General features: G+C 41.8%; 1 protein-coding gene across 2 annotated transcripts; it reads left to right on the top strand.

The window, feature by feature from the left end:
- The first annotated feature begins 28 nt into the window (after positions 1–28).
- On the top strand, positions 29–24547 carry cdk1 (cyclin dependent kinase 1). Of its 2 annotated transcripts, XM_080205428.1 has the most exons (9): positions 29–167; positions 1643–1747; positions 13733–13789; positions 15710–15866; positions 16856–16979; positions 19220–19390; positions 21163–21326; positions 23343–23481; positions 24154–24547. In XM_080205428.1, the coding sequence occupies exons 3-9, from the start codon at positions 13753–13755 to the stop codon at positions 24265–24267; spliced, it is 906 nt and encodes a 301-aa protein (XP_080061554.1). In that variant the 5' UTR covers positions 29–167; positions 1643–1747; positions 13733–13752; the 3' UTR covers positions 24268–24547. The 2 variants fall into 2 exon arrangements, with proteins under 2 accessions (XP_080061554.1, XP_080061555.1); XM_080205429.1 differs by lacking the exons at positions 29–167; positions 1643–1747 and adding an exon at positions 4557–4653.
- The last annotated feature ends 1134 nt before the right edge of the window (positions 24548–25681 follow it).

Raw genomic sequence — 25681 nt, 5'->3', positions numbered from 1 at the left:
GAGGGGGCAGCGGTTGGAGGGAGCGAGCGGCATTCAAACCGCGGCGGGAGCAGCGGCAGCGGAGACCGGGTCACACTCAGTTCGACAGCGGGATAGGGCCACACTCACCTCGACAGCCAGCCTGGGCCACCCTCACCTCACCAGCCCGGCCTCCCCGTGCCCCGCAGGTTTGTCCCGCCGAGGTAAACTCCCTGGGGATGGGAGTCCAGCTCGGGGCTGGTAGTAGAGGGTGTCCGGGCTAAACGGGTGGAATTGAGCCCCGGGCTGTGGGCGGCCTGTGGGCCTCCCTGACCTGCCACCTTAGCCCGGGTCTAATCAGAGCCCCGAGACCAGCTCCTGCTGGGGTCACTGGCACCCTCAGTGTTAGCTTCAGTTCTCCATCTGCTGCAGCAATTTAAATTTATTTATTTAATCCTGTTAAGCATTCTTTTCGGTAGAGGAAGCTCTATGATATTTTCAAAGGGAAAGATCCATTTCACTTGGAGAGAGATCATTTAACCAGAGGATAGAGGTTTCTAGTAATTGGCAGGCGGTTTAGAGGGGAGTTGTGTAATTTTTCACCCCCAGGAAGGTGAGGATCTAGAACTCTGCCTGAAAGGATGGCAGTAGGCAGAGCTGGACATTACTTTGTTAAAAAATTCTTTGTGTTTGAGATGTTGGGTATTCTACAGAGCTGTGGACTAAACTGGAATAGGATTTGATTGGCATGATAGGTCAAGTAGCTTACTCTGTTGTAAAGATGTAAGAATATATAAAAAAAACAAGGGGGTATAGTAAGCTTTCATAAGACACTGGTTTCATCTTGGCTAAGGTTTTGTGTCCCATTCTGACCACCGCTAATAAGGAAGGATGTGACAGCAGAAAAAAATTGAGTGACATTAGGGATGATAGACTTAAGTTTCAAAGATAGATTAGACCTCCAATCTATGTAGTCCTTGAGAGAAGATTTGGTAGTGGTGCTCCAAATCATGAGGCACCTTGACAGTGGATGTTGTTTGAAGGGGGAGTAATGATAAATCAGTAGGTGACATGAGAAAGAACCTTTTCCTGAAGTGAGTGGGTAGGATTGGAAGGTACTGCCTGAGTGTGTGGTGGAGGTAGATTTAGTCATGGCTTTCAAGAGATTTTAATTACGATCTTGAGAGAAATATGCAGAGCTCTATGGGGTGTGGGACTGGCTACCATGAACCTGAATTCCTCCCATTCTGTGAACATTTCTATTTTTGATGACTATTGTAATGGCCAGAAAGGCCCTGGACTGGAGGAGGCAAGTCTGGCTTTGTTCCAGCTCTGGTTATTGCCTAGTGACCTGTTCAAGAAAGTACATGCTTGGTGTGGACTCTGGACAGCTTTATGATGTTGATGTCAGCTAGACAGCCCATTGTCACTCAGCATTGGAAGCTCAAAGTGGAGAATGACTGCACACAAGTATAGACAGCAAATTTAATTGTCCCTCTAATCTCTACAGGCACTTGGAGAATGCAGGGCTTGTCACTCTGTAGAAATTCTGATTTTTATATTTTTAAATGCACTATTGCTAAATTTGAAGTGCTTTATGATTTCACAGCTTGTAAATTTGATTAAATTCTGAATCCAACTACAGAATAAATTGATAATGTTTGTATTTATCTATGTTCACCAGACAAACGTGACCACTGCAAACCCAAAAGCTACCTGGACTGTTGTTCCCTGGGTGAAGAATACTTTCCTGGAAGATTTGTCACTGGATTTTAGCCTGTTAACACAGGTAGGCATTCTGATCTTTTGCGTTTGGTCAAGTTTTCTTTTAAAAATTGTGAACCTTTCCATATAATGAAGGGACAACCAGCAGTCCATAATAAAATTTAATTTATATTCTGCCTTTATTGTAATCTGCAGATTATTGGACTGATCACTTTCTATTTCAATCAATAAACTTGTCACTGGAATCACAGGCAAAGTTAAGAATTACGGTGAAGGTTGTAAAGCCACTTGCTTGAATTCTGCTGAAGGGAGAGGGTAAAGAATGAGACTGAAGTGGTTCTTTAGCACAGTACAGTAATTGCTTTGGTTTACCAAAGGATGAGTTGATGTGCAGTGAACCAAATTCCACGTTGGTGCCAATGGAGCTATACTGCATCATGCACTCAAGAAAAAACGGTGGGTGCAGTGGTTAGCACTGCTGCCTCACGTTTCCAGGAACGCGGGATCAGTTCTCGTCTTGAGCATCTGTCTGTGTAGAGTTTGTGCATTCTCCCCGTGTCTGCGTGGGTTTCCTCCGGGTGCTCTGGTTTCCTTCCATGCTCCAAAGAAGTGTGGGTTAGGTTGATTGACCATGCTAAATTGTCCCCTAGTGTCAGGGGGATTAGCAGGGTAAATATCTGGGGTTACAGAGATTGAGCCTGTACCGACAATCTCACCCAGGCCCAATGGGCTGAATGGCCTCCTGCACTGGAGGGATTCTATTTTAAAATTGAAAAATACTCCAGATGTGGGAAAGACTCAGCCTATCATGTCTGTGCTGGCCATCAAGCACCTTTCTATTATCCCATTTTCCAACACTTGGCCCATAACATTGTATGCTATGGCATTTCAACTGCTCATCTAAATGATGCTTAAATGTTGAGGTTTCTCACCTCTACCACCCTTTTAGGCAGTGAATTCCAGATTCCCACCACGCTCTGAGTGAAAAGGTTTCTACTCCATTCTCCTCTAATTCTCCTGCTTCTTACATTAAATCTATGCCTCCTGGTTATTTTGTTTTTATAATTCATTTTATGAGATATGAGCGTTGCTGGCTGGGTCAGCATTTATTGCCCATCCCTAACATTTGAGAATCAACCACTTCGTAGATCTGGAGTCGCATGTAGGCCAGGTAAGGATGGCAGATCGCCTCTCAAGGATATTAATGAATCAAATGAGTTCACCAGATGACAGGGACAAGCATTTATTATCTGAATTTTTCTAGCTCCATGCTGAATGCTGAGGATACAGAGGTAAGCTTGCAATGGTGGCAGAATTTCTTGACAGGGTGACAGGAAATTCAGGGTCACACTTGCAGTGTGAACAAGTGTTTGCCAAATAAATCACCTAATCTGCATTTGGACACCTTCAAGAACAGCGACTATAGCACATGCTAAATCAATGTGCAAGTAAATTGCTGTTTCAGCTGGAATGAATATCCCTCCCTTGGAGAGTGGGAAGGAATGAGATAGAAGGTTAGGTGGTCTTTGAGTATACAGAACAGTAGCAGAAATGGCCATCTGGCCCCTTGAGCCTGCTCCTCTGTTCAGGAAGATCATGACTAACCAGTTTGCACTTTCGGCACATACGCATTCCGCATTCCCATCTGCTCCTTATAACCATAGGTTTCCCGTCTACCTTTGCTTCAACAGCCTTCTGAGGCAGGGAGCTCCAAAGTCACAGGACCCACTGAGAGAAAAATCTCTATTGTAAAAGCAACTCGTAATTTTTTTTTTTCCGGACTTGCCCACAAGTGGAAATACCCTTTCCTCGTCCACCTGATGGAGACTATTCGGGATCTCGTATACTTCAATCAAGTTACGCGTCACTCTTCTAAACTTCAGTGAAAACAAGTCCAGCCTGTCCAACCTATCCTCAAGGCAACCCATTCATTCCAGGTGTCAGTGGTAAATTTCTGACCAATCTGCAATGCGTTTACATCCCTTCTTAGACAAGAAGGCTAAAACTGTGCACACTGTTTAAGGTGATCTCGCCATTGCCCTGTAACTGTAGCATAACATCCTTACTTTCATACAGGCAAAATACTGTGGATGCTGGAATCTGAAACAAAAACAAAATGTTGGAGAATCTCAGTAGATCTGACAGCATCCGTGGAGAGAGAACAGAGTTACATAAATTTTTAATTGAAAGGGTGGCAGAGTGGTTAGCACTGCCTCAGCGCCAGGGACCCAGGTTCAATTCCGGCCTCTTGTCAATGTCTGTGTGGCGTTTGCACATTCTCCCCGCGTCTGCATGAGATTCCTCTGGGTGTTCCTGTTTCCTCCTACGGCCCAAAGACTTATGGGTTAGGTTGATTAGCCATGGTAAATTAGCAAGGCAAATGTGTGGGGTTGCAGGATAAGCCTGGGTGGGTTTGTTGGTTCATTGTGCCAAGTGGCCTCCTTCTGCATTGTAGGAATTCTAAAGTTTAAGTCTGGACAACACTTTGTCACAGTCTACACCATTAGTTTTTATTTTCTGCAATAACCTTTGATGTGACACCCTATCAAATGTCTCTTGGAAATTGAAGTACACTACATCTAAAGGCTCCCTTTTATACACAACATCTTATTCCTAAGAACTTCAATAAATTGGTTGGACATAATTTTCCCTTTAAGCTGACTATTTCCAGTTACCTTGAATTTCTCTAAGTGCCAAATTATAACAACCTTAATGATCAATTCTATCACTTTCCCCATATGAGACATCAAGATAACTGGTCTACAGTTATTATCTGCCTCTGTCTCTCCTGAATAGAAAGGTTATAGCCTGCTATTTTCCAGTCTGATGGACTGAAATGTCTTTGTGCGGGAAGAAAGGGGATGATTGAAGACTAGTGTCACAGAGAGAAAAATTTCTTTGAAGTTCTGCGAAGAGAGGGAAGTGTGTTTTGTTATGGCATCACAGTGGAGGAGGTGGAAATGGTGAAAGGTGATCTGAATGTGAAGATTAGTGGGGTTGAAGATAAAGATGAGGAACGCTTTGGTTCAGGGGGAAAGAGGTAGGGGAAATGGAATGGATATGTTGAGGGCCCTGTCAACCATGGGATTACAAAATGGTGATTGATGGCTAATGTACAAAAGGACCTTGGTGTCCTTCTACACCAGTCACTTGAAGTAAGCGTTTGGGCACAGCAAGCGGTTAGGAAGGCAAATGGTATGTTGGCTTTCATTGCAAGAGAACTTGAGTACAGGGGTAAGAATATCTTATTGCGGATGTACAAGGCCTTGGTGAGACTGGAGTATTGTGTGCAGTTTTTGGTTTCCTTACCCAAGAAAGGATTTACTTGACATTGAGGGACTGCAGTTCACCAGAACGATTCCTGGGGTGGCAGAATCCTCAGGAGGAGAGATTGGGTCGACTGGGCCTAATCACTGGAAGAATGAGTGTGGATCTCATTGAAACGCACTTCCGACATGGCTGGACAGGCTGAGTCAGAGATGTCATTGCCTCTGGCTTGTGAGTCGAAAACAAGGAGGTCAAGTCTCAGGATGTGGAGTAGACCATTTAGAACTGAGACGAGAAGATACTTCACTTGGAGGGTGGTGAACCTGTGGAATTCTCTGGATGCCAAGTCACAATGTATTTAAGAAGTAAATAGTGTTCTGGACTTTAAAGACATCAAGGAGTCTTTAAAGAACACTGGAATATAACATTGAGAGGGAGGATCAGCTGTGATATTGAATGGCAGAGCAGGCTGAAAGGGCTGAACGTCCAACTCCATCTTTCATCTTTTTGTGAGCCACATGAGATGTTAGCTTGGCCAAAAACATAGTTTGTAAGGGGTGTTGTAAAGAAGGAATTGTGGAGAGGTTTGCGGAGAGAATTCCAGGACTTTATTGAAGATGAGATCGCAGAGTACCTGGAAGTGCATGATAAAGTAGGACTGAGTCAGCATGGCTTTGTCGAGGGGAGGTCATGTCTGACAAATCTGTTCGAGTTCTGAGGAGGTAACAAGGAAGTTAGATAAAAGAGAAACAGTGGACGTGAATTATTTAGATTACCAGAAGGCCTTGACAAAGTGCCACATAGAAGATTGTTAATTAAGTTCAGTCCATGGTGTTAAGGATAAGACCCTGACATGAATAGAGGGTTGGCTGACTGGTAGAACACAGAAGTCTCACAACACCAGGTTAAAGTCCAACCCGTTTATTTGATAGTAAACGCACAAGCTTTCGGGGTTTGCCCCTTCGTCAGGTGAGTGGAGAGTTCTGGTCTCAAACAGAGCATATAAAAGGCATACACGGTTTACAGAATACTGATTAGAATGTGAGTTTTACAGCTAACGTGCTATTCAAGTCTTAAATCTGCATCTTTAAGACTTGAATAGTAGGTTAGCTGTAAAGACTAGCATTCTAGTCAGTATTCTGTAAACTGTATGTGCCTTACTCACCTGACGAAGAGGCAAACTCCAAAAGCTTGTGGGTTTACTATCAAATATTCTGGTTGGACTTAAACCTGGTGTTCTGAGACTTCTTAGTGCGTTTACCCCAGTCCAAAGCTGGCATCTCCTCATCATGACTAGCAGAAGGCCGAGAGTGGGGTTTTCAGGATGGCAGCTGGTGACGAGTGATGTGCCTCGGGTCAGTGCTGGGACCACAACTTTTCACAATGTACGTTAATGATTAGAAGGAAGGAACTGAAAGCACTGTTGCTAAGTTTGTGGATGATACAAAGATATGTGGAGGGACGGGTAGTATTGAGGAGGCAGGGGAGTTGCAGAAAGACTTGGACAGGTTAGGACAGTGGGCAAAGAAGTGGCAGATGGAATACAATGTGGAAAAGTGTAAGATTATGCACATTGGAAGGAGGAATGGAGGCATAGACTACTTTCTAAATGGGAAAATGCTTAGGAAATCAAACACACAAGGACTTGGGAGTCCTTGTTCAAGATTCTCAAGGTTGGGAAGGCAAATGCAATATTGGCATTCATGTTGAGAGGGCTCGAATACAAGAGCAGGGATGTACTTCTGAGACTGTTTAAGGCTCGGGTCAGACCCCATTTGGAGTATTGTGTGCAGTTTTGGGCCCCATATCTAAGGAAGGACGTGCTGGCCTTGGAAAGGGTCCAGAGGAGGTTTACAAGAATGATCCCTGGAATGAAGAGCTTTTCGTATCAGGAACAGCTGAGGACTCAAAGTTTAGAGGGATGAGGGAGGGTCTTATTGAAACTTACAGGATGCTGTGAGGCTTGAATAGAGTGGTGTGGAGAGGATGTTTCCATTAGTAGGAAAAACTCAAACCAGAGGGTACTACCTCAGGCTGAAGGGAACAATCCTTGAAAACAGATGAGGAGGAATTTCTTCAGCCAGAGTGGTGAATCTGTAGAACTCTTTGCCGCAGAAATGCCTGTGGAGACCAGATCATTGAGTGCCTTTAGAGATAGGTTCTTGATTAAATGGGGGGGGGGGGTTATGGGGAAAAGGCAGAAGAATGGGAATGAGAAAAATATCAGCCATGATTGAATGGCAGAGCTGAGTGGCCTAATTATGCTCCTATGTCTTATGGTCTTAAAGCGCAGGCAGCAGAAGGCATGGCTGCTGAAGAATCTGGTGTCAGAAGAGTCAGTTGTCGGAGGATTGTGGGGCTGGAGGAGCGAACAGGAAGATTGAGAGCCAGGGAAGGATTTGAAAACGAGGGTGGAAATGTCAAAATTGAACCATTGCTTAGCTGGGAGCAGGTATGGGAACATAGAGATTTACAGCATCGATGGAAGCCCTTCGACTCATTGTGTTGATGCTACTGAGAGTTATTCAACCTGATCCCACTTTCCAGCTCTTAGTCTGTAGGTTGTAATTTGGGCACCTGGAGTGTTATCACTGAGTGTTGTTTTTAACGAGATGATGGGTTCTGACTCTGTTAGCCAATGAATTCCAGCACCTACAACCCTCAGGATGAACAAAGGATGGGGTGCTGTCCAGGGGGGTGGAGGGTTCTATCCAAGCTGGAACCAGGGCTCCAAGCAATGCATGTGTTCAGTGTGTAATGACTACCATTATTTGAATTTGGTTAGAAAGATGTGCTTTGCAGAAGCATGGATTTGGGCCATTTTAATTGGGTGATGGGAAGTCCTGAATATCAATACTTGATGTTGAGAATGAAATATCAAAATGTCTTAATAGGAGTGGGGTACTGGGAGGAGAGCTCAATGCTCATGTACAACTGCATGCCATACATGCATGAAAATCAAAAAAGGTCTGGGATAAATGGTGTTCCAGCATCAAACAACCTGTCTTGTAAAATCTAGAATAGTTGGTCATCCTTCTACACTTCATGGATCTGTGGACATACATTTCAAGATTCCTCTTGTTTGTCCTTTCTGGATGCATTAATGTCCCACTCCTCTGGATTAAACTGCATTTGCCACTTCTGTCCAGCTGACCAGTTCTCTTTCCCCTGCCCCCCTCCCCTTCTCTATCAATCAATTTGTATCATCCGCAAACAGTTTAGTCATTATGATCTGCAAAGGGCTCAGTACAGAACCCTTGATAGCCCCACTGCACTCATGAAAATACACCCCATCACCATATTTAAAAAAAGCTTTGCTTCTTGTCACTGAACCAATTTTGGATCCAAGTTGCCATTTCCCCTTGGATACATTGGATTTTACATCTTTGACCAGTCTGCCATGAGGGACCTTGTTGAAATCCATGGAGACTACGTTCAATATGTGGCCTTCATTGGACCTTCCTTGTAATGAATTTGGTCAGGCCTGATTGGCTGAGTTTGCAGTGATTATGATTTTGGGCTTCCCAATATTGAATTGAAGATGATTTCTGAATATCTAGTACTCAATGTCTGACAAACATCTGACAATTTAGAGATAGTGATGGTGAGGGAGATCTGGGTATCATCAATGACATTATTTTCAGATGCTGACTCTGAAGACTAACATATAGATCAGAAATTAGATAAGGGAGGGGGCACCAGAAGTAATGATGTGGGAGTGTTGTAGAAACTGTTGCAGATTCAGGATATGCTGATAGAAACAAAGTTAAAGTTTAAGTTTTGTTTAGTGTGTTGGCCAAGTTGAAAAATGGCACAAAATGAAACTATTCAGAATGAGCTGTAGAGGGAGCAGTGACATTTTATTTGTAATGGGATGAGTATCACTGACCATGCTGCTGTCCTTGTCCAGCTGCTCCGAGTAACCTTTTCTACCATAATTCATTATGGCTGGATTTGTTGGGCCATTTCAGAGGGCAGTTAAGAGTCAGTTGTATTGATTTTGGTGTGAAATCATGTCTAAGGCAGGCCAGATAAGGATGGAAAATTTCCTTCCCATAAAAGTATTAGCGAATCAGGTGAGCTTAAGACAATCCTGAAGTTTTGCCGTCATTTGTTACTGTTACAACTACAAGTTTTTAATTTAAATTTATAAATTCCCCAGTTTCTCTTTGTTTGTGCCCAAGTCATACTTTTAACTGTTTCCATCGCTGTTTTTTCCTGGAACAGGTTACTGGTGCCCTTATCTTGTGTAGTAACCCTTAATGTTGCACCTTATTAAACCCAAACTGAGTGCCAAATTCCCCATCCCCGCTGGCAGCAGCAGGACATGAACAGCCAGAGAATTCTGGCCCATGTTGACTCTGCCTATAGTTTCTTACTTTCTGTCTGCCTTCTTTCTGAATAAAGGTGTTATATTTTCTAATTTCCAATCCATTGAGAGTCTTCCAGAACGTAAGGAATTTTGGAAAATTATTACCTATAGACCCTGGTCCTGGGGACTTGTAAGCCATTGGGTCTAATTGCACCTTTTCCCTTGTGGAAATTTTTTTTTTCTGTTCCTTTCATTTATTTGTATTTAAGTATTTTGGGTACATTTCTAAGTTGTCTACAATGAAAGTAGACACAATACCTGTTCAATGCCATTTCCTTGTTTTCCATTATCAATTTCTCAGGCTTGCTCTATAGAGGACCAACACCAGAGTGAGTTACCCTTTTTCCTACTTGTAGAAATTCGTATCATCCATTTTTATATTGCCAGCTTTTTTCATATTTCATTTTAGTTCTTAAAATGTTTCCAATTTTCTGGCTGACAATTATTCTTTAGCTTCTTTTATGTAGTCATGGATGATGCTTTCTTCTCGAATCTCTTATTGGGATAAATCTTTCCTGTGAGATACTAAATGTCTCCTTAAAAGTTTTGCCACAGCACCTTTCCTTTCAATCTAGTTTCCCAGATCATTTTACCCACCTCTGCAATAACTTTATAATTACCTTTTTATTTAGATTTAAAACACTAATCATAGACTCTCACTTACTATGTATCCCTAAACTGAACATGAAATTATATATTTTTATTATTTTTGTCACCTGGAGACATCTTTTTTGTGAGGTTGTTGATTAGTTCTGTTTCATTGCACATTACCAGGTCCAGAATGGCCAGCTCCCTGGTTGTCTCTAGAATGTACTGCACAAAGAAGTTGTCTCGAATGCACACAACAAACTAATTTTCCAGCCTACCTTTGCTAATCCGATTGCCCACTCTCTACGTAGATTAAAGTCATCCATGATTATTGCAATACCTCTCTTACCTTTTTCTTTCTCTTCCTGTTCTGTTAGGGAGCTATTAAAACTACTTCCCCAAACAAGTGATATCTTGCCTTTCCTATTTCTTGTCTCTACCCAAACTGATTCTACATGTTGCCCTTTCAAACTAAGATCAACTCTCAACTGTACAAATGACAGCTTCATTATCAGAGCTACCCCACCTCCTTTCCCTACCTTCCTGTCTTTTTAAAATGTCACATATCCTTGGATGTTCAGGTCCCAGCCCTGGTCACCTTGCAACCATAACTTGGTTATGACCATCAAGTTGTACCTATTTATTTCTATCTGTGCTAACAATTCATCAGTTTTGTACAAATGCTGCATGCATTCACATACGGAGGCTTTAATTTTTCTTGCAATCTTCAGCCTCATTTTATGGGTGGCACAGTGGTTATCACTGAACAAAGAACATTACAGCACAGGAACAGACCCTTCAGCCCTCCAAGCCTGCATCGACCATGCTGCCCGACTTAACTAAAACATCCTACTCTTCCGGGGGACCGTATCCCTCCATCCCCATCTATTCATGTATTTGTCAAGCTGCCCCTTAAAAGTCACTACTGTACCTGCTTCCACTACCTCCCCCAGCAACAAGTTCCAGACACCCACTGCCCTGTTTTTTAAAAAACCGCCTCGTATATCTCCTTCAGTAACTGAAGTTTGTGCTTTTCCCATGTCTGCATGGGTTTCCCCTAGGTGCTCTTTTCCTCCCAAAATCCAAAACTGTACAGGTTAAGTGGATTGGCCATGCTAAATTGCATCTTAATGTTCATAAGATGTTTATAAGGGAATTAGGGCAAATACATGGAGTTCTGGTGATTGGATCTGGGTGGGATGGTGAAGACTTGATGGGCTGAAAGCTGGCATCTGCATTGTAGGAATCCTTTGATCTGCTGGTGTATTTGTAGGCTTTTCCTATTTTGTCCCATCCTGTCGCACGTTGGTTATTGTGACTGAGATCGCGACCCTGCTCTATATGATCTTGTTTCCCATTGCTTGATCACATCTCTTATGTGATCCCTCCCCTCGCTATTCAGTTTAAACCCTTCTTTACTACCTTAGTAATAAAGCTTGCTACAACACTGGCCCCAGCATGGTTCAGGTGAAGACTCCAGTTCATGTCATGTAGGTAACAGCACTGTTGGAGTTCTAGGATTTTAATTTAATGACCATGAAGGAATGGCAATATCATTCCATGTCAGGGTGATGTGGCTTGGAAGGGAACTGACAAATTGTCATGTTCCCATGTGTTTACTGTCTTTGTCTAGCTGGTAGAGATCATGGATTTGGGAGGTGCTATAGAAGGACCCTGAATCGATGGCTTAGGTGTTCCTGGCAGATGTACCTTTTATTATGGAATAATTTTTTGACTTGGTGCATGCAATGCCAGGGGAGTTCTGGTAGAGTTTGCAATTATTTTGAGAATTATGGTCCCAACGCTGAACTCTTGGGATTGTTTATTCTTTGGGATTTTTAAAGGAAAGGACCAGATGCTAGCACATAGATCATAAGGGAAAGGAGCAGAATTAGGCTGTTTGGCCCATTGCATCTGCTCTGCCATTCAATCATGGCTGATATGTTTCTCTATCTCATTTTCTTGCCTTTCCCCATAACCTTTAATCCCCATACCAAACAAAATACACTCAATGACCTGGCCTCTGGAGCCTTCTGTGGCAATGAATTCCACAGATTCACTACCCTCTAGCTGACAATTCCTCCTCATCTCGGTTCTAAAGGATCATCCTTTACTCTGAGATTGCCCTCAGACCCTGGTCTCACCTACTAATGGAAGCATCTTCTCCATGTCCACTCTATCCAGATCTTTCAATAGTCTGTAAATTTCAATGAGGTGAATATTTTAAAAGGTAAACTTGCATCTTGATTGCAGCACGCAAGTACATGTGCACACAAAATCACAAATGTGAAGTAGAGGTGGTTAACTTTTAGCCAAATTAAGATTCAACAATAAAGGGGAAGTAAGAGTTTCCTTTGAGTTCTTTGCTGCTGTTTGATTAAAAGAATTCTTTGAATCGTCACCTTGTTGATTTTCCTGGAAAAACTGCTTTGGAAATTGAAGTTGTCTTCAGAATTTCTGTCCATTGTCCCCTGAATGATATAAGGCAGATTTTCAACCGGGCTAAATTGATAAGTTCATATCTGGACACGCCTTGGCTACTATGTTTTTAGGTGATGTCCAAGCCATCAGTTCTGAGTGTCCCATTCTTTCCTGTGATGAATGTATTGATATGTTCTTCCTAGTTCAATGTAGCCATTGTCTTTGCAGATTTTTTTGCCTCTGCCTGAAGGAATTTAGCTTTTGGGAATAAGGCAAATAGTGACATCTTTGAAGTAATCTTGACATGGACAAGTATGAAATTCCAGGGCATGTCCAAATTGTAATCCACTTGAGGCAGCACGATGGCAGTGGTTAGCATTGCTGTCTCACAGCGCCAAGGACCTGGGTTCGATTCCCTGCTTGGGTCATTGTCTGTGTGAGTTTGCATGTTCCCCCTGTGTCTGCGTGAGTCTCCTCTGGGTGTTCAGATTTCCTCCCACAGTCCAAAGATGCGCAGGCTAGGTGAATTGGCCATGTTAAATTCTCCCAAAGTGTACCGGAACAGGCGCCAGAGTGTGGCAACTAGGGGATTTTCACAGTAACTTCATTGCACTGAATGTAAGCCTGCTTGTGACTAATAAATAAACTTTAAACTTTAAAATTTTTGACTTGTAGCTGCAAGTGTCAAATGACCTCTGGGAGCTATCTTAAATCAATATCTTTGTTTCTAACAGATAAAACTGTCTCTATATTTTAAAAAAAAAGTTCCACGTGTGAGTCCAGCAGATAAAGTTGAAATTGAATATTTGATGTCAACACACCTATGTAGCAGTATAAATATACCATTTATTTTCCTCCTACTTTGGATGTACAGATGATTTGATAATCAATTCTGGGCACTTCTTCAATTCTTCTGCTCTTGGTTGTGGAAATATTTAGTCATCCTTCATCTCAACTGGTGGCATAGAATGCAGAAGGAAGCCATTTGGCCCATCAAGTCTGCACTGACTCTTTAACAGGACATCCTATCTCTGTAATCCCACACATTTCCACACTAATCCCCTCACCTCCACATCTTGGGGTGCTAAGGGACAATTTAGCATGGCCAATACACCAAACCTGCACAGCTTTGGACTGTGGGAAGAAACCAGAGCACCCAGAGGAATGCACACAGCCATGGGGAGAACGGCACACGGTCATCCAAAGCCAGAATTGAACGCAGGTTCCTTGCGCCGTAAGGCAGCATTGCTAACCACTGTTTCGTCAATGAGTTGCAAACTGCATACGATCAAAAGATTCTTTGATTTGTGGTCAGAATTTGAACATTAATGGTATTTGAAGCCTGTTATGTTTTTTGGATATCACAGAAATCTGATGCTCTTGTGTCTGTCCTTTTTTCAGGCTGAATTGTGAACATTAGCATGGATGATTATGTCAAGATAGAGAAAATTGGTGAAGGTGAGTAAACCTTTTTCTTCAACGTTGGCTGACTTTAGGATCTGCAAAGTGGTGCTTGCTTTGGCTAAAGTTGAGATTTGGACTACTTGCTATATAAAATTTCCCCTTTGGATATCAGACTTTTTGATATCAAATGCTTTCGTATCTTTTCTTCTGTTCCCAGTTCCAGCAAAAGACTACAATCATATTTCACATCCCAGTTGCATTGATTGTTGTGCAGTTTTCAATTTCAATAACATGAAATAAAATATTTTACACTCGGGACACATTTGCATCTAGGTGAACTATATTACAAGAAGCAATTTAAGGCCACTTAGGTGAGTGCCATAGTTTTCTGGTCAAATGGAGTCTGATTGGAGGGAGTTCTGGGAAAGGTTAATATGGATTTGGGAGGTGGCAACACACAGTACTTTAGAGAGGAAAGGGAAAGTTGGATACAAGATGGTCTGAAGGCTAAGGGGACATGGATGTGTTTTTATTTGGAAGGGGCAGAAGGGGATAATGTTTGATGGAAAGGGACACAGTATCTGAAGAGAGAGGACTTACTAAAAATATCAGCTTAGGGTGGTCAGCGATTAGATGGGAGTAGAAGCAAAGGAGCAGGAGTTAGATATCGATGGACAAGATCAGCTTGGAGGGGAGACCAGGAAGAAACGGTACAAAAATATGAGGCTTGGTTGAGGTATTTGAGGTAGCCTCCACTGATTCAACGGACAGAGAATTCCAAAGATTCACTACCCTCTGGGAGAAGAAGTTCCTCCTTGACTCTTCTAAATTGACTCCCCCTATTTTGAGGCTGTGCCCTCTAGTTCTTGTTTCCACTCTAAGTGGAAATAATCTCACTGCTTCTACCCTGTCTAGCCCCTTCATTATCTTATGTCTCTAAGATCTCCCTTCTGTCTTCTAAACTCTAATGAGTATAAGCCCAGTCTATTCAATCTCTGTTCGTAAGCTAACCCCCTCATCTCCGGAATTAACTTGATGAACCTTCTCTGCACCGCCTCCAAAGCTAATATATCCTTTCTTAAATAAGGGGACCAAAACTGTACACAATACTCCAGGTGCAGCCTCACCAGTACCTTGTACAATTGCAGCAAGACCTCCCTGCTTTTATACTCCATCTCTCTCGCTTTAAAGGCCAACATTCCATTTGCCTTCTTGATCACCTGCAAACTGAGTTTTTGCGATTCATGCTCAAGGACCCCCAGGTCCCTCTACACAGTGACATGTTGTAATTTTTCACCATTTAAATAATAGTCCATTTTACTATTATTCCTTCCAAAGTGGATAACCTCACACTTGCCAACGTTATACTCCATCTGCCAGATCCTTGCCTACTCACTTAGCCTGTCCAAATCTCTGCAGATTTTCTGTGTCCTCCACGCAATTTGCTTTCCTGCTCAACTTTGTGACATCCACAAACTTTGTTACCCTACACTCGGTCCCCTCCTCCAGATCATCTATGTATATGGTAAACGGTTGAGGCCCTAACACCAATGTTTTCTGATGCCCACTTCTGCCTCTGTGTAATTGTTTGCTTTGCTTCATGTGTCTGGAATCCAGTACATGTTTTGTTCTGCTCTTGCCTGATCCCAACTATTGCTGCCCCAGCTACTTTGGATTATGTCAGAACAATAGCAGTCATTGGCTAAGACGCCTGTCAATTGAGGTGCTGTGTGCCAGATTTCCCCATGTCCCTCCTCTCTCCTTTGCCTCGTGTAGACAGGTGTATGTCGGCAGAGGTCTTGCATGCTTTTCAGAGCCAGGATACGGTAAAGTAGGAACAAGTACCTGGTGAAGGAGATGGCCCACTTTGTCCAATCCACCAAAAACTCCTATTTCAACATGGAGAAGCCATGGGATTTTATTTCACTGAAGTTGCAGAGACTCTGACTTAAGAAATTGCTGAATTTTTTTCAGGTACCTATGGGGTTGTTTATAAAGGGCGTCATAAAACAACTCAACAAATAGTGGCCATGAAGAAAATCCGTTTGGAGAGTGAAGAGGAAGGTGTTCCCAGCACCGCAATCAGAGAGATTTCCCTTTTAAAGGAACTGCAGCATCCTAATATTGTATGGTGGGTGCACTCACTTTATATTCTGTGTTGAGTTTACTTGAAATTAGAATCACCTTTTATGATCGCAGGGATGATCCTAGTGGACTGTTTAAATAAAGTGTCTTATATCGGAACATATTAAAATCCTACACTTTGAGTCCGAGCAAGGAAGTCACCTAATTTGAGTGCTTAGCTGGGGGTGAATGAGGCAATAATTTTATGGTTAATTACTCAAGTTATCTTCCATATCTATCTGCACAAATTGCTGTAATTAATTGATTGTGAAAAGATTTGGGAGTCCTGGTGATACACACCATCTGTCGGTGTTTTAAAATTGGTCAAACCACACTGATCTGAAGTATAAACGTATTCTCTGAAACATGTTGCAGTTTCACCGTTTGATAAATGTTTTGCAAGCTTTGTGTCTGTCAGCTTGGATGCACTTAAGTGGGGGTCGAACTGACTATAGAGTCCTAATGTGGGTTGTATAAAGTTATCTTTACTGGCAGGAAAGAACAAAGCCAATTTATCCAGTTTTTATATTGACTTTTGTGGCTGTTGCATTTGTAAGAAACTGTGTCATCAGTTTTTGATTGAACTGGATGTTTTCACAATCAGGTGGATGCACAATATCCCATGGTGTGATTCAAAGGTTGGGAGTTCTCCTACTATCGTTTCTGATATAATCTCACACTATACCCTTAAACAAATTGCCTAGTTATTTTCTTGCTCTTTGAGGGACCTTGCTGTCTGCAAATTGGTATTTCTGCCATAACAAAAGCAGTTGCAAATCATTGGCTATAAAGTGCTTTGAGATGTCTGTGAAGGACATCCTATAAATGCAAGTCCTTTAAGTGCAAATATGCTGACTGGACCAGATTTAGTGAACCCATTTTAAAATAGTCAGTCTGCATTGTGTCTAGGCTCTCAGAACCAGAGATAGCTGACATCAATAGCGTGTTGTGCCTTTTGCAGAGGAGAGAATGTTTTGATGTGATGTTTCTCTTTAGTCTTCAAGACGTACTGATGCAAGATGCAAGACTATACCTTATATTTGAATTCCTTTCAATGGACCTGAAAAAATACTTGGATTCCTTGCCTGCTCGTCAGATGATGGAACAAATGCTGGTTAAGGTATCTGCAGTCTTACTTGCTAATTGGGCTTCATTAGACAGGGAAAGTTGAAAATCATTCTATGCTTTTGAATAGGCAAAAGTGATGATCTTCTGTAAAAACAAATTATGTAGACCACATTTGTACCACATGATGTATATTCAGGGGAAAAATTATAGTGAGAACAATAAGCTTGGAAGAATAGAAAGAAATAAGGGAGGATTGAGACAATCTTAGAAGTTTAAGTTGAATCAAATTAAAAATTAATTTTGTCCTCTGTCCTGAACTTACCTGTCACTCTGACAATTCAGGATTTGCTCGAGATGCTTCTAGCCATTCCAAAGGTGATCATTATGTTCTGAGAGTGCCTTGAAACTGGCTGAATACTTTTTGAATCAACACATTGCCCTGGGTGCTGCTACTAAACTTTCTCGTGATTCAATTCAATGTGTATCCAAACACATTATTGTCATGGTCCTGCACTAAAATCATGTTTGTAGCTATTTCCTCTTTCTCCATGTCGCTCTCTCTGTGCTACAACTGGTTCAGTGACTGACTTTTCATAAATTTTGGTTCTCTGGGCCTCTGCCCTTGGTCCTGATCATTGTTTTTCCTTGCACCAATGATCTCTACTTAGCTAACGCTACCTTTGATATTCATTCTCTGGATGTGGGCATCTCCACTTCTCCTCATTACAGCTTAGTGGCTTGCTAGGCTACTCCAGAAGGAAGTCTGCATTAACCATATTGAAGTTGAACTGGAACCACACAGTCCAGACTAGGTAAGAAAATTGCCCTCCCTTCTGTAATGGGCATTTGTGAATCTGGTGGGCTTTGATAAAAGTCTGGCAGCTTCATGGTTATTTCACTGTTTAAGGTTAACATTCTCAAGCTCCCAAAATGGGATTTGAACTTGAGTTCTCTTCATTAATCCTGGCTTCTGGATTGCCCAATACCATAACCACTGGACTATTGTAATCAGTAATTTTAATGCAGTTCTAATTTCACTGCATTAGATACTCAGATCATTTTGTTTATCAGTGGTCCAACATGAGGTTTTATTTGAAGTTTATCAAATAGCTAGAATCAAGACATAAACTATCAAATACTAGCTTTATCTGTTAGTACTGCGCCTAGTTTTCCATCAGTCTACTTCCTTGGCATTGCTAATTTGAGTTCAGAGATAACCTTATGTCTTTTCCATTGTGTGCAAGTTCTAAATAACTGTCGTGTACCAAATTCTTTTCTACTGATTCCTACGTAGCTCAAGATTGTCCCCGTGCTTTGTCATGTTTGTTGTGATCCTCGACAAGATACTAGAGCCTATTTGAAATGTAATGCACATTTCATTTCTTGCAAAGAGACTGTTGCTTTCTCGCAATCTTTCATGTCTTTTTTTTTAACCAGTCTAGTCAGATTTCTTCAAATATCCTGCCACGTATGTTCTTCTCTTCATCCCTATGGTCAATGCATTAACTTATTTTTCCCAAGGATCTCGATTTCCCAAGTCTTCCCCCCCCCCCCCCGCTATTTTTCATACAAACATCAGGCTTATTTGCTACTTGTTGGTTTGATTTCTTTTCAGTTTTTGCTCCACAGCTTGGTTTGCCAATTTAAAATAAATGAATTGGAATGGTGAAAATTTCTCTACCCATACAGCTTGCATATTTTCTACAAAGTTAAATCAAGTAAAAGTGGGATTGTTTTGAATCGTAGAATGCCTACAGTATAGGAGGCCATTTGTCCTATCAAGACTGCACCGACGTATTGACCCTGCTGATTTCCATCCACACACACACACACACCCCCTCCCCGAGATCAAGGCAATTTACCATGGTCAATGGTAAAGCAACAAGTCTTCTAGACTGTCAGACGTGGGAGAACGTGTAGATTCCACAGACAGTCACCCAAGCTGGAATGGAACCTGGGTGCCTGACACTGAGGCAACAGTGCTAAGCACTGTGTCACCATGTCGCCCAGAGTCCAGGTCTGAAAAGCCAGCAAAAGTCACCAATTTGCAAGTAGTATTTTTTTAAACTTCAATAAGTGGACATTACAGTTCTGCTTTCACACTGCTGCCTTCTCCCATCCATCAACTTAGTGCTTTATGCGCTGGCATTGAGATATTAGCCGGATTTCTCCCTTGAACCAACTAGACAATGAATTGGTTTCAAAGTAAGGACGTTAGTCTCGTTGTTATTTATAGATTGAACTCTACCAAATGGGTACGACCAATGGTGTTCCACGCTTTTTTCTCCTCAGAGTTACCTGTACCAGATCACACAGGGGATTGCCTTTTGTCACTCGAGGAGAGTTTTGCACAGAGACTTGAAGCCTCAGAATTTGCTGATTGACAGTAAAGGCGTTATTAAATTGGCCGACTTTGGACTGGCTCGTGCCTTTGGTGTCCCTGTCAGAGTTTACACTCATGAGGTACAAGTCTAGTTATGCAGTTCCTTTGTAAAGGTGTGAATAAATATAACTTTAAAGGAAAGTTTGTGATGTAATGTACCTTTTGCTTGGAGTAAAAAAAGACATCAAAGCTTTTCATCTTGTGTTCAACAGAACAGTTTGCAAGAATACCAAGAAAAGATGATTTTTAAAAATGTTGTTTTGTGGGATTTGGGTGTTTTGGATTGCTGATCCCTAATTGAGGGGGTATTAAAGAGTCACATGTAGGCCAGAGCAGGTATGCTTGTTAGATTTCCTTTCTTAAAGGGCATTAGTGAACCAGGTGAATTTTTACAACCATCAACAATGGTTTCACGGTCATCTTTTAATTCACGATTTTTATCGTGGTGGGACAGGAACCAGATCCCCAGAGCATTCCTGTGGTCTCTGGACCACTGATCCAGTGACAATACCACTACACTGCCTCTCCTAATAATAGCAATTATATGCTGTTCGAGAAGAAAATGCTGTTTGGTTGGCAAGTAGACTGGTAGAGGCATTACCATGAAGAATGCTTGGCAGTCAGTCACTTAGTGCATTATTTGAAATTTAAATGGGGCAGTTTGACCCTGATTGCTCACAGGAATGCCTTGACCAACAAGTAGCATACAAAATCAGCATGCATTTTGGTGATGTAGTCACATGCAAGTCAGACAGGTCATACTGTGGGATTTTGAACAGCCTGTAACGCGCAATGCAAATGTCTTGGTTTTGTGGAGCCTTAAAACCAAACTGAACATATGCATCCATAAATCTGAAAGAGACTAGAATAGTTATCCTTGATAAGCATGACTACATCAACAAAATGCATGCTTGGTTTACATTTCTAACAATGCTTGAAAGTTTACTATCAGTCACCTGGTGCATTTTCCATGACAATGCCTCTACCAATCAGAACTCTTCTCATACAGTATAACTTGTTGTTTTTCTTATACTGGTATTCTTGCAGTGTCTCTTGGGTGTTAAGATGAAAAGCTTTGATTCTTCAAATTCTGTACTGCCAAAGACAAGTTATTTTAATGTTTGCTTTGCATCTGTTTTAAGATTAGTATTTTTAAATTCCAATCATTGGATTGGCACCTTCCTGCCTCAAGGAAAGATGATATTTTGATGCAATAACTGAGTACGTGCCATTAGACCTTTTAGCTCTGACTTTTTCCCTACTCCCAACTGTTTAGCTGCAACAGGCAAATGCATGGCTATTTGCAAATCTTAGCAATTTGACATGTGTGACAGTCTGAGAACAATGCATGAGCTGAGATCTTGGAGTAGAAATGTGCACTTTAAAGCATGCTTTTTATATTTTGAAACTGGATTCCATTTTTGACAGGTTTTAGATATTGAATTGTTGACCAATAACACAACCTTTTGTCATCCATGTTGAGTAGTATTTTGTAGTGTTCCTTTCTATCAAAATGGAGTCTCTATAGATTTTAAAATCCATAATGTTTGTTTATTAGTATTGCAAGTAGGCTTACATTAACACTGCAATGAAGTTAGTCCAGTGCCTGTTCGGGTACTGAGGGAGAATTTAGCATGGCCAATGAACTTAACCAGCGTATCTTTCAGACTGTGGGAGGAAATTGGATCACCCGGAGGAAACCCCCACAGACACTAGGAGAGTGCGCAAACTCCACATATATAGTGAGCTAAGCCAGGAATCAAACTTGGGTTCCTGGCACTGAGGCAGTAGTGCTAACCACTGCCAGCCAAGCCAACAGCTTATTGTGTCTGTGTATGATTTGTTTTCAAAGGTTGTGACACTGTGGTACAGAGCTCCTGAAGTACTCCTGGGTTCTGCTCGGTACTCTACGCCAGTGGATATCTGGAGTATCGGTACGATATTTGCTGAAATGGCTACAAAAAGACCCCTCTTCCACGGGGACTCTGAGATTGATCAGCTTTTCAGGATTTTCAGGTATGTCAAAACAAAAGCTCTGTCTACGATAAACCCCAAGGTGTGCGCACAAAGACGGGGTGCTTTAAATTGTTTGTCATTTTAAGATGTCTGCGTTGCTCTTTCTTATCTCTGATCTTTGAGTGCACTGTAAAGGGCAAATGTCTCCTTTGTTATAATAATGGATGATATTCACCATGCCATAGTGACCTTGATCAGTCTCTTCGTACGTTACAGTGTGCAACGTCTTTCTGGGTCTAGTCTGGCAAAGTGGGGAGCTATTTGGGATCCTGAAAGTCCCCCTACACCAAATTCAGGCATGACTGAATTGACTAAACCTAATCTGTGCTGTAATGGGAACTTCCTTTAGATTTGAACAGTAGCCAGCTTTGGCAGAGTTCTCCTGGTTTCGTCCAGAAAGAGAGATGTGATGGTGCACGTTCTAGGTGGATTTCTGACTGAATCCAAACGTTTTGATTCCCACTTATTTTTCCTGTTTGTTTTGAAGTGTTTATGAATAAAATCTAAAGAATTCCTTGAAGATTAAAATGTGGAATCTGGAGGATTTCATTGTAACCTCGCTGCTGTCTTGCTCTTGAGGATGAGATGCTGAGTGCAGTGCATTCTAGTTTTCATTCTGATGTCTGAGTTCATTTATCTGTTAATTTTCACAATGGAGGAGCAATGAGAATTGCACCTACCTTTTGTATCAGTATTAATGGTGGAGTCGCAAGGAACTGGACCTTAAGGTGATTAGCGTTTGTATAAGCGACGACCCTCTTTCTTTGCTCTTGGTGCTCCCCACAGATGCTCATTGTTGTCACCTTGTTCTCCTGCTCCTATTCCAGTGTAAATCCCCAAAATGGTGCAGGATCCTTGACCAGGGCTCTGATATGCTGCTTAATAGTGGCGATTTCATTGAACGTTATAAAGATGTATGAAAATATTTCTTTAACAGTCTCTCACCCTTCTGTTTTGCTCATTTTCAAATTAAAAGCATGACACCAGATGAATGTTAGACAGCACTGGCAGTCATTCAGAGTGTACTTGAGCATTGCTCACTCTCCATGCTGCTAAACATCAGCAGATAGCCACAATTTACATGGTGGCTGCGGATCCATAAGGCAGAGAAGTATTCTGCAGCAGGGTAGACTAGGACCATTATTGTGGTTTGAAGTGTTGTGATTGCTTGCCCTGTGATGTTCCAGTTTTTGAATCTGTTTTTGACTTTTTCTGGGTGAGGTTGAAAGGTGAAAGTCCTGTCCAGGGTAACACTCCAGGTATCTTGGATGGGAGTCATTGGTAAATCACCTTCCTCAAGGAAATGTTCACTCCTTTTTAATAGTGTTGCTGTTCAGATGGATACTGACAGAATTGAATCAAAGTGCCTCTTTCAGAAGTGGCATTCGATTAGGTCCAAATTGTTTGATGCACGTGACCATTGTCATGGACCTACAAGAGTTAAAGGACATGTCAGCCACATACATGTTGAAAAAGATCTGTGTAAACGTGAGCCCTGTGGTAGACTGAGTGTCTGTGTTCAGCTGGCCATGTCACCGAGACAAACGAGGATTTGCAGTTGTTGACGGGCTTTGAGTTGAAGGGTTTCTTGGCCTTTAGTGTTTGAAAGCTTCAGTAGCAGAGACATGTCAGACAGATCTGCAAGGTAGCTTCAGCCTTCCTCCTAACCCTTCTGGAACTTCTGCATTCGGTGCCAACACTGAGGCAAGGGCTTCGTTAAAGCAGCCTCTTTGTTTCAAACCTACCTGCTCGTTTGGGAGGGTGACTTTTAGTGCCAGTTTTATCCTTTTTTAAACCAACTTGTGGAAGCAAGTAGGGTGATGGAAGCAGTAGCTTTTGAGATAATGGGCTGGCTTTGTGTTGGCAATGGCTTTGAAATGATGTCAGGCTTTTAGGATTATCCAATGTCGAGGATGTTGGAATTTGGCAAGCCACATTGTTGTGGCTTAAGCTTCTACTCCAGGCAGCTTTCAGACACTTTATTGGAATTAAAAACCCTGTCATGTCTCCTTATAGGACTTTGGGTACACCAAACAACGAAATCTGGCCAGAGGTTGAGACATTGCCAGACTACAAGAACACCTTTCCCAAGTGGAAAGCTGGAAGCTTGTCACAAGTGAAGAATATTGATGTAAATGGCCTTGACCTGCTCGCAGTAAGTTGATTTTTGCAAATAACTTCTTTGCTTTCCGCTTAGGATGCGGAAATGTGAATTCATTGATCCTGCGTAGCGGTAGTACTAATTGAAACTTCGAATTCCTGACCAGAACCAGCTTTGAACTATATTTCTTTGAAGCTGTGTTTATGCCTCATGGTGATGGTTGCAGCCTTTAATCGTTTGCTGCTGCAATTAAACTATCAATAATTTGCACTGCATTTCCAACAGAGTTTGCATTCAACAGACCCGTGTTGATTTGGATGTAATATTTGCTCATGCTCCAGTTATTTAGTAATTTGAAACCAATTTACATTTATTTGATGGCACCATCAGCAATAAAGTGTAAAACCTGTGCGGAGATAAACCTTATCAAATACAATCCAGCTACAACAACATGTAATGAACAGAGCAGGGTAATTTGAAGCATTCGGAAATGTCAACTGGACTCGACTGGTGGTGTTCCAGAGTACAATGCACTTGGGAAATTCATACTTCAATGCAAATAAACTAGACAAAGCTAATTGTTTCCTCAAATTTATGATCAGTGAAGCATTTGTTAGAATGCTGAAAGTTTACAGTGTAATCTTGTGGGCCACACATTTTTATGGTTTGGTTCACATAATAATGCAACAGTGTTACCTTTCTAATGAAGTGTTTGTCTTTTATCAGAAAACATTGATTTACGACCCTGCCAGAAGAATCTCTGCAAAGGAAGCTTTGCGCCATCCATATTTTGATGATTTGGACAAATCCAGTCTCCCTGCCAATATACAAAGGAACTAATGCTTGTTAAAAAGTAATTGTGTCTCTCTCTCCATTTGGCAGTGAAACTGGGCAATCATTAAACACACCCAAGACTCTTTTCTTCTTCTCCTCCTCCCCATTCCCACCACCAATTTTTTTAAAAAAATTTGGTTGCAACTGTTTCTATATTAAACTTCTATAGGTTTGTCTGTTCATGTCTATGTATTTCTCTCTCTCCTAACTATACTATTGTGGCACATTATTGAACTTGTTTTTGTACCTCTATAACTTGTAAATATGAATAAAGCCTTAACATACACCATATTGCTGATGGATTAATTTTTTTGATAAAGATTGTTGGTTTTTTAATTTATTTTTGGAATTGGTGCCTCCAGCAAAGCCAGTATTAATTGCCCTTGAGCTTAAACTGCTATAAACCACGTGGTGTAGATGCACCCAGTGTGCTATTAGGGAGGGTGTTTCAGGATTTTGACCCAGTGGCAGTGAAAGAACGGTGATAATGTTCCAAGTCAAGATGGTGCGTGTCTTGGAGAATTTGCAGGGGCTGGTGTTCCTATACATCATCTGTCCTTGACCTTCCAGGTAGCAACAATCGTGGGTTTGGAAGGTGCTGTTGGAGGAGCTTTGGCTTGTTGCTGCAATGCATTTCATATGTGCTACACACTGTTCTTGTAGCCACAGCATTTATGTGATGCTCAAGGTCAGTTTCTGGTTAGTTTAAGTTTATTTATTAATCACAAGTAGGTTTACATTAACACTGCAATGGCGTTACTGTGAAAATCCTCTGGTTGCCACACTCTGGCACTCTCAGTAAGTTCTCAGTGAGGGAGAATTTAGCATGGCCAATTCATCTAACCACGTCTTTTGGACTGTGGGAGGAAACCCATGCAGACACAGGGAGAATGTGCAGAGTCTGCACAGTCACCCCAGCTGGGAATCGAACCCGGGTCGCTGCTGCTGAGAGGCAGCAGTGCTAACCACTGTGGTCCAGGGGGTTATTGGTAACCCCCCCAGGAGGTTATTAGTGGGAATTCAGCAATGGTAATGCCAATGCATATCGTGGGGAGATGATTAGATTCTCTTGTTGATGTTCGTTTTCCTGACACTTGTGTGGCACAATGTTACTTGTCAGATCATGACCTGGTTTTGTTGCATGTTGGCAAGGACTCCTTCATTATTTGAAATGTTAGGATTTGAACTGTACGCTGCAGCTTTGAAATCATTAGTGAATATCCCATTTATTATAGAGGGAAAGTCATTGAAGCAGCAGAGGCTGAAGAACTCCAGTATCAATGTCCAGGGGCTGGGATGACTTATTTCTAACAACTACCTTCATTTGCATTTTGTTATGACTCCCAACAAGTGGGGAATTTTCCTTGATTTAAATGTTGCTAGAGCTCCTTGATGCTGACATTTAGTCAAGTAATGCCTT

This window comes from Carcharhinus amblyrhynchos, chromosome 17, assembly GCF_965287045.1.
Source record: "Carcharhinus amblyrhynchos chromosome 17, sCarAmb.v2.hapA, whole genome shotgun sequence".
Lineage (NCBI taxonomy): Eukaryota > Metazoa > Chordata > Chondrichthyes > Carcharhiniformes > Carcharhinidae > Carcharhinus > Carcharhinus amblyrhynchos.
Note: the sequence above shows the minus strand (reverse complement) of the source record. Positions and strands in the feature narration are given on the sequence as shown.

Excerpts from the sequence above, each read along its gene's own strand:
- cdk1 (XM_080205428.1), top strand. The coding sequence starts at position 13,753 with ATGGATGATTATGTCAAGATAGAGAAAATTGGTGAAG. Across the intron at positions 13,790-15,709 it reads GATAGAGAAAATTGGTGAAG|GTACCTATGGGGTTGTTTAT; the intron begins GTGAGTAAACCT and ends AATTTTTTTCAG. Across the intron at positions 23,482-24,153 it reads ATGGCCTTGACCTGCTCGCA|AAAACATTGATTTACGACCC; the intron begins GTAAGTTGATTT and ends GTCTTTTATCAG.